The sequence below is a fragment of the Dendrobates tinctorius genome, unplaced genomic scaffold (genome assembly GCF_039654945.1).
Source record: "Dendrobates tinctorius isolate UK_male_01 unplaced genomic scaffold, ASM3965494v1 ptg000393l, whole genome shotgun sequence".
NCBI classification, from domain to species: Eukaryota; Metazoa; Chordata; class Amphibia; order Anura; family Dendrobatidae; genus Dendrobates; species Dendrobates tinctorius.
The window spans coordinates 827634-838333 of record NW_027362059.1 but is presented as its reverse complement, the minus strand read 5'-3'; the positions used below and the strand labels follow the sequence as shown (position 1 = coordinate 838333).

The 10700-nt window shown below is 44.7% G+C and overlaps 1 protein-coding gene across 1 annotated transcript in view; it reads right to left on the bottom strand.

Moving 5' to 3' along the window:
* Positions 1 to 365: 365 nt before the first annotated feature.
* DNPH1 (2'-deoxynucleoside 5'-phosphate N-hydrolase 1) overlaps positions 366 to 10700 on the bottom strand; it is a 32661-nt gene continuing 22326 nt past the window's right edge. The window contains exons 2-3 of the mRNA XM_073563518.1: positions 668 to 850; positions 366 to 523 (exon numbers count right to left, since the gene is read on the bottom strand). Of these exons, the coding sequence (XP_073419619.1) occupies positions 402 to 523; positions 668 to 850 (305 nt within the window). The 3' untranslated portion in view covers positions 366 to 401. The remainder of the gene's footprint in view (positions 524 to 667; positions 851 to 10700) is intronic.

The following is a 10700-nucleotide window of genomic DNA, read 5'->3' as shown; positions in this document are numbered from 1 at the left end:
TACGTTAATGGATAGGTCCGTTGGGGATGTAACATTGAATAACTGGTTAGACAAATGAGTATGAGCCTTAAAGCTGAGGTCACATTAATGTATGGCAGCCGATTCTATAATGTCCCAGGGAAAGTAGTTCCTCCATCTCTTCCATTGCTGGCTCTTGCGGTAATCGCACTGCGATGACATCTGAGTGCACGCTCCCCTGTGCTTGTAAGAGTGTTCAGTCTGATATACACTGTCAGCCTTTTTTTCCTCATGCCGACTCAGTCCGTCGTGGACTGCGCTCCATCACACGATGAGAAAACGCTGCAGATATCACCAGCCGAGCCCATTCTGTAATTGTGTCTGTACACACTCACGCTCACGGTCAGTACCAAGATAAAGAGTTTATTTCAGTAATGGCAATATCACAATGAGGGGAAAGTGAGGTGAAAGTATTCACGGAGAATTCCCTCCACGTCCTGCGGCTCGTAATCTCTGACCAACACTGAGCGTCCATTATCAGCCCCTCGAATCATGGCGGAAAGCACTGAAAGAGAAGTGTTGTGCAATAGTCAGATGGGAGCGAGTACAGGGTGCCACGCCGTACCTCAGAGGGCACCCGGCCAGCAGGAGCGCTATGCCAGACCTCAGCCTGGGATAAAGACTAAAAGGTGAATTGAGGAGGCCTTACCTCGACCACTAGACACTCGGAAAAGGCACAAAATCTTTTTGTTCATGGCCACTGCTCGACCCAACTCATATCCAACTCCCAGCGATGGTTGTGTCACCTCTGCCACCACGACATCCGCCTGCTGCAGCCAGGACATGTCTCTGTCATGGATGAATTTGTCTCCCACCACCTGAACGTCCTCCCCTACAGATAATAACCACCCGTCACATAGGAAAAGCAACATCAGAGCCCAGCAGAAAGGACAACTCCCCAAAATAAAGGGGATGTGTGCAGATATGCTGAAGACCAATACATATACACACATCACACCTGCTACATACAATACTATAAAGGCGCGCACACACACCGCATCCTGCACACATCATACATCTACTATAAAAGGTGCACACACACCGCATCCTGCACACATCATACATCTCCTATAAAAGGCGCTCACACACACCGCATCCTGTACACATCATACATCTACTATAAAAGGTGCACACACACACCGCATCCTGTACACATCATACATCTACTATAAAAGGCGCACACACACACACCGCATCCTGCACACATCATACATCTACTATAAAAGGCGCTCACACACACCGCATCCTGCACACATCATACATCTACTATAAAAGGCGCTCACACCGCATCCTGTACACATCATACATCTACTATAAAAGGTGCACACACACACCGCATCCTGCACACATCATACATCAACTATAAAAGGTGCACACACACCGCATCCTGCACACATCATACATCTACTATAAAAGGCGCTCACACACACCGCATCCTGTACACATCATACATCTACTATAAAAGGCGCTCACACACACCGCATCCTGTACACATCATACATCTACTATAAAAGGTGCACACACACACCGCATCCTGTACACATCATACATCTACTATAAAAGGCGCACACACACACACCGCATCCTGCACACATCATACATCTACTATAAAAGGCGCACACACCGCATCCTGTACACATCATACATCTACTATAAAAGGTGCACACACACACCGCATCCTGCACACATCATACATCTACTATAAAAGGTGCACACACACCGCATCCTGCACACATCATACATCTACTATAAAAGGTGCACACACACCGCATCCTGTACACATCATACATCTACTATAAAAGGCGCACACACCGCATCCTGTACACATCTACTATAAAAGGTGCACACACACCGCATCCTGTACACATCATACATCTACTATAAAAGGCGCTCACACACACCGCATCCTGTACACATCATACATCTACTATAAAAGGTGCTCACACACACCGCATCCTGTACACATCATACATCTACTATAAAAGGTGCACATCATACATCTACTATAAAAGGCGCTCACACACACCGCATCCTGTACACATCATACATCTACTATAAAAGGCGCTCACACACACCGCATCCTGCACACATCATACATCTACTATAAAAGGCGCACACACACACCGCATCCTGCACACATCATACATCTACTATAAAAGGCGCTCACACATACCACATCCTGTACACATCATACATCTATAAAAGGCGCAAACACACACCGCATCCTACACACACACCGCATCCTGCACACATCATACATCTACTATAAAGGCGCGCACACACACCGCATCCTGTACACATCATACATCTACTATAAAAGGCGCAAACACACACCGCATCCTGTACACATCATACATCTACTATAAAAGGTGCACACACACACCGCATCCTGCACACATCATACATCTACTATAAAAGGCGCACACACACACCGCATCCTGCACACATCATACATCTACTATAAAAGGCGCAAACACACACCGCATCCTGCACACATCATACATCTACTATAAAAGGCGCAAACACACACCGCATCCTGTACACATCATACATCTACTATAAAAGGCGCGCACACACCGCATCCTGCACACATCATACATCTACTATAAAAGGCGCTCACACACACACCGCATCCTGTACACATCATACATCTACTATAAAAGGCGCTCACACACACACCGCATCCTACACACACACCGCATCCTGCACACATCATACATCTACTATAAAAGGCGCTCACACACACCGCATCCTGTACACATCATACATCTACTATAAAAGGCGCAAACACACACCGCATCCTGTACACATCATACATCTACTATAAAAGGCGCGCACACACACCGCATCCTGTACACATCATACATCTACTATAAAAGGCGCGCACACACACCGCATCCTGCACACATCATACATCTACTATAAAAGGTGCTCACACACACCGCATCCTGTACACATCATACATCTACTATAAAAGGTGCACACACACACCGCATCCTGTACACATCATACATCTACTATAAAAGGCGCGCACACACCGCATCCTGCACACATCATACATCTACTATAAAAGGTGCTCACACACACCGCATCCTGTACACATCATACATCTACTATAAAAGGTGCAAACACACACCGCATCCTGTACACATCATACATCTACTATAAAAGGCGCGCACACACACCGCATCCTGCACACATCATACATCTACTATAAAAGGCGCGCACACACACCGCATCCTGCACACATCATACATCTACTATAAAAGGTGCTCACACACACCGCATCCTGTACACATCATACATCTACTATAAAAGGTGCACACACACACCGCATCCTGTACACATCATACATCTACTATAAAAGGTGCTCACACACACCGGATCCTGTACACATCATACATCTACTATAAAAGGTGCTCACACACACCGCATCCTGTACACATCATACATCTACTATAAAAGGTGCACACACACACCGCATCCTGTACACATCATACATCTACTATAAAAGGTGCTCACACACACCGCATCCTGTACACATCATACATCTACTATAAAAGGTGCTCACACACACCGCATCCTGTACACATCATACATCTACTATAAAAGGTGCACACACACACCGCATCCTGTACACATCATACATCTACTATAAAAGGTGCTCACACACACCGCATCCTGTACACATCATACATCTACTATAAAAGGTGCACACACACACCGCATCCTGTACACATCATACATCTACTATAAAAGGCGCGCACACACCGCATCCTGTACACATCATACATCTACTATAAAAGGTGCTCACACACACCGCATCCTGTACACATCATACATCTACTATAAAAGGTGCTCACACACACCGCATCCTGTACACATCATACATCTACTATAAAAGGTGCACACACACACCGCATCCTGTACACATCATACATCTACTATAAAAGGTGCTCACACACACCGCATCCTGTACACATCATACATCTACTATAAAAGGTGCACACACACACCGCATCCTGTACACATCATACATCTACTATAAAAGGCGCGCACACACCGCATCCTGTACACATCATACATCTACTATAAAAGGTGCTCACACACACCGCATCCTGTACACATCATACATCTACTATAAAAGGTGCACACACACACCGCATCCTGTACACATCATACATCTACTATAAAAGGTGCTCACACACACCGCATCCTGTACACATCATACATCTACTATAAAAGGTGCTCACACACACCGCATCCTGTACACATCATACATCTACTATAAAAGGTGCACACACACACACCGCATCCTGTACACATCATACATCTACTATAAAAGGTGCTCACACACACCGCATCCTGTACACATCATACATCTACTATAAAAGGTGCTCACACACACCGCATCCTGTACACATCATACATCTACTATAAAAGGTGCACACACACACACCGCATCCTGTACACATCATACATCTACTATAAAAGGTGCACACACACACACCGCATCCTGTACACATCATACATCTACTATAAAAGGTGCTCACACACACCGCATCCTGTACACATCATACATCTACTATAAAAGGTGCTCACACACACCGCATCCTGTACACATCATACATCTACTATAAAAGGTGCACACACACACCGCATCCTGTACACATCATACATCTACTATAAAAGGTGCTCACACACACCGCATCCTGTACACATCATACATCTACTATAAAAGGTGCAAACACACACCGCATCCTGCACACATCATACATCTACTATAAAAGGTGCACACACACACACCGCATCCTGTACACATCATACATCTACTATAAAAGGTGCTCACACACACCGCATCCTGTACACATCATACATCTACTATAAAAGGTGCACACACACACCGCATCCTGCACACATCATACATCTACTATAAAAGGTGCTCACACACACCGCATCCTGTACACATCATACATCTACTATAAAAGGTGCTCACACACACCGCATCCTGTACACATCATACATCTACTATAAAAGGTGCACACACACACCGCATCCTGCACACATCATACATCTACTATAAAAGGTGCTCACACACACCGCATCCTGTACACATCATACATCTACTATAAAAGGTGCACACACACACCGCATCCTGCACACATCATACATCTACTATAAAAGGCGCTCACACACACACCGCATCCTGTACACATCATACATCTACTATAAAAGGTGCTCACACACACCGCATCCTGTACACATCATACATCTACTATAAAAGGTGCACACACACACCGCATCCTGCACACATCATACATCTACTATAAAAGGTGCTCACACACACCGCATCCTGTACACATCATACATCTACTATAAAAGGTGCACACACACACCGCATCCTGCACACATCATACATCTACTATAAAAGGCGCTCACACACACACCGCATCCTACACACACACCGCATCCTGCACACATCATACATCTACTATAAAAGGTGCACACACACACCGCATCCTGTACACATCATACATCTACTATAAAAGGCGCACACACACACACCGCATCCTGTACACATCATACATCTACTATAAAAGGCGCAAACACACACCGCATCCTGTACACATCATACATCTACTATAAAAGGTGCACACACACACCGCATCCTGCACACATCATACATCTACTATAAAAGGCGCACACACACACCGCATCCTGCACACATCATACATCTACTATAAAAGGTGCACACACACACCGCATCCTGCACACATCATACATCTACTATAAAAGGCGCTCACACACACACCGCATCCTGTACACATCATACATCTACTATAAAAGGTGCTCACACACACCGCATCCTGTACACATCATACATCTACTATAAAAGGTGCACACACACACCGCATCCTGTACACATCATACATCTACTATAAAAGGTGCTCACACACACCGCATCCTGTACACATCATACATCTACTATAAAAGGTGCTCACACACACCGCATCCTGTACACATCATACATCTACTATAAAAGGTGCACACACACACACCGCATCCTGTACACATCATACATCTACTATAAAAGGTGCTCACACACACCGCATCCTGTACACATCATACATCTACTATAAAAGGTGCTCACACACACCGCATCCTGTACACATCATACATCTACTATAAAAGGTGCACACACACACACCGCATCCTGTACACATCATACATCTACTATAAAAGGTGCACACACACACACCGCATCCTGTACACATCATACATCTACTATAAAAGGTGCTCACACACACCGCATCCTGTACACATCATACATCTACTATAAAAGGTGCTCACACACACCGCATCCTGTACACATCATACATCTACTATAAAAGGTGCACACACACACCGCATCCTGTACACATCATACATCTACTATAAAAGGTGCTCACACACACCGCATCCTGTACACATCATACATCTACTATAAAAGGTGCAAACACACACCGCATCCTGCACACATCATACATCTACTATAAAAGGTGCACACACACACACCGCATCCTGTACACATCATACATCTACTATAAAAGGTGCTCACACACACCGCATCCTGTACACATCATACATCTACTATAAAAGGTGCACACACACACCGCATCCTGCACACATCATACATCTACTATAAAAGGTGCTCACACACACCGCATCCTGTACACATCATACATCTACTATAAAAGGTGCACACACACACCGCATCCTGCACACATCATACATCTACTATAAAAGGCGCTCACACACACACCGCATCCTGTACACATCATACATCTACTATAAAAGGTGCTCACACACACCGCATCCTGTACACATCATACATCTACTATAAAAGGTGCACACACACACCGCATCCTGCACACATCATACATCTACTATAAAAGGTGCTCACACACACCGCATCCTGTACACATCATACATCTACTATAAAAGGTGCACACACACACCGCATCCTGCACACATCATACATCTACTATAAAAGGCGCTCACACACACACCGCATCCTACACACACACCGCATCCTGCACACATCATACATCTACTATAAAAGGTGCACACACACACCGCATCCTGTACACATCATACATCTACTATAAAAGGCGCACACACACACACCGCATCCTGTACACATCATACATCTACTATAAAAGGTGCTCACACACACCGCATCCTGTACACATCATACATCTACTATAAAAGGTGCACACACACACCGCATCCTGCACACATCATACATCTACTATAAAAGGTGCTCACACACACCGCATCCTGTACACATCATACATCTACTATAAAAGGTGCACACACACACCGCATCCTGCACACATCATACATCTACTATAAAAGGCGCTCACACACACACCGCATCCTACACACACACCGCATCCTGCACACATCATACATCTACTATAAAAGGTGCACACACACACCGCATCCTGTACACATCATACATCTACTATAAAAGGCGCAAACACACACCGCATCCTGTACACATCATACATCTACTATAAAGGGCGCACACACACCGCATCCTGTACACATCATACATCTACTATAAAAGGCGCGCACACACCGCATCCTGCACACATCATACATCTACTATAAAAGGCGCTCACACACACACACCGCATCCTACACACACACCGCATCCTGCACACATCATACATCTACTATAAAAGGTGCGCACACACACCGCATCCTGTACACATCATACATCTACTATAAAAGGTGCACACACACACCGCATCCTGCACACATCATACATCTACTATAAAAGGCACACACACACACCGCATCCTGCACACATCATACATCTACTATAAAAGGCACACACACACACCGCATCCTGCACACATCATACATCTACTATAAAAGGTGCACACACACCGCATCCTGTACACATCATACATCTACTATAAAAGGCACACACACACACCGCATCCTGCACACATCATACATCTACTATAAAAGGTGCACACACCGCATCCTGTACACATCATACATCTACTATAAAAGGTGCACACACACCGCATCCTGTACACATCATACATCTACTATAAAAGGTGCACACACACCGCATCCTGCACACATCATACATCTACTATAAAAGGCGCGCACACACCGCATCCTGTACACATCATACATCTACTATAAAAGGTGCGCACACACCGCATCCTGTACACATCATACATCTACTATAAAAGGTGCACACACACCGCATCCTGTACACATCATACATCTACTATAAAAGGTGCACACACACCACATCCTGTACACATCATACATCTACTATAAAAGGTGCACACACACACCGCATCCTGCACACATCATACATCTACTATAAAAGGTGCACACACACACCGCATCCTGCACACATCATACATCTACTATAAAAGGTGCACACACACACCGCATCCTGCACACACACACATCTACTATAAAAGGCGCACGCACACACACCGCATCCTGTACACATCATACATCTACTATAAAAGGCGCTCACACACACCGCATCCTGTACACATCATACATCTACTATAAAAGGCGCTCACACACACCGCATCCTGCACACATCATATACAGTGGGGCAAAAAAGTATTTAGTCAGTCAGCAATAGTGCAAGTTCCACCACTTAAAAAGATGAGAGGCGTCTGTAATTTACATCATAGGTAGACCTCAACTATGGGAGACAAACTGAGAAAAAAAAATCCAGAAAATCACATTGTCTGTTTTTTTTTCATTTTATTTGCATATTATGGTGGAAAATAAGTATTTGGTCAGAAACAAAATTTCATCTCAATACTTTGTGATATATCCTTTGTTGGCAATGACAGAGGTCAAACGTTTTCTGTAAGTCTTCACAAGGTTGCCACACACTGTTGTTGGTATGTTGGCCCATTCCTCCATGCAGATCTCCTCTAGAGCAGTGATGTTTTTGGCTTTTCGCTTGGCAACACGGACTTTCAACTCCCTCCAAAGGTTTTCTATAGGGTTGAGATCTGGAGACTGGCTAGGCCACTCCAGGACCTTGAAATGCTTCTTACGAAGCCACTCCTTCGTTGCCCTGGCGGTGTGCTTTGGATCATTGTCATGTTGAAAGACCCAGCCACGTTTCATATTCAATGCCCTTGCTGATGGAAGGAGGTTTGCACTCAAAATCTCACGATACATGGCCCCATTCATTCTTTCATGTACCCGGATCAGTCGTCCTGGCCCCTTTGCAGAGAAACAGCCCCAAAGCATGATGTTTCCACCACCATGCTTTACAGTAGGTATGGTGTTTGATGGATGCAACTCAGTATTCTTTTTCCTCCAAACACGACAAGTTGTGTTTCTACCAAACAGTTCCAGTTTGGTTTCATCAGACCATAGGACATTCTCCCAAAACTCCTCTGGATCATCCAAATGCTCTCTAGCAAACTTCAGACGGGCCCGGACATGTACAGGCTTAAGCAGTGGGACACGTCTGGCACTGCAGGATCTGAGTCCATGGTGGCGTAGTGTGTTACTTATGGTAGGCCTTGTTACATTGGTCCCAGCTCTCTGCAGTTCATTCACTAGGTCCCCCCGCGTGGTTCTGGGATTTTTGCTCACCGTTCTTGTGATCATTCTGACCCCACGGGGTGGGATTTTGCGTGGAGCACCAGATCGAGGGAGATTATCAGTGGTCTTGTATGTCTTCCATTTTCTAATTATTGCTCCCACAGTTGATTTCTTCACTCCAAGCTGGTTGGCTATTGCAGATTCAGTCTTCCCAGCCTGGTGCAGGGCTACAATTTTGTTTCTGGTGTCCTCTGACAGCTCTTTGGTCTTCACCATAGTGGAGTTTGGAGTCAGACTGTTTGAGGGTGTGCACAGGTGTCTTTTTATACTGATAACAAGTTTAAACAGGTGCCATTACTACAGGTAATGAGTGGAGGAAAGAGGAGACTCTTAAAGAAGAAGTTACAGGTCTGTGAGAGCCAGAAATCTTGATTGCTTGTTTCTGACCAAATACTTATTTTCCACCATAATATGCAAATAAAATGAAAAAAAAACAATGTGATTTTCTGGATTTTTTTTTCTCAGTTTGTCTCCCATAGTTGAGGTCTACCTATGATGTAAATTACAGACGCCTCTCATCTTTTTAAGTGGTGGAACTTGCACTATTGCTGACTGACTAAATACTTTTTTGCCCCACTGTATCTACTATAAAAGGTGCTCACACACACCGCATCCTGTACACATCATACATCTACTATAAAAGGCGCACACACACCGCATTCTGTACACATCATACATCTACTATAAAAGGCGCTCACACACACCGCATCCTGTACACATCATACATCTACTATAAAAGGCGCACACACACACCGCATCCTGTACACATCATACATCTACTATAAAAGGCGCAAACACACACCGCATCCTGTACACATCATACATCTACTATAAAAGGCGCACACACACCGCATCCTGTACACATCATACATCTACTATAAAAGGCGCACACACACACCGCATCCTGTACACATCATACATCTACTATAAAAGGCGCACACACACACACCGCATCCTGTACACATCATACATCTACTATAAAAGGCGCTCACACACACCGCATCCTGTACACATCATACATCTACTAT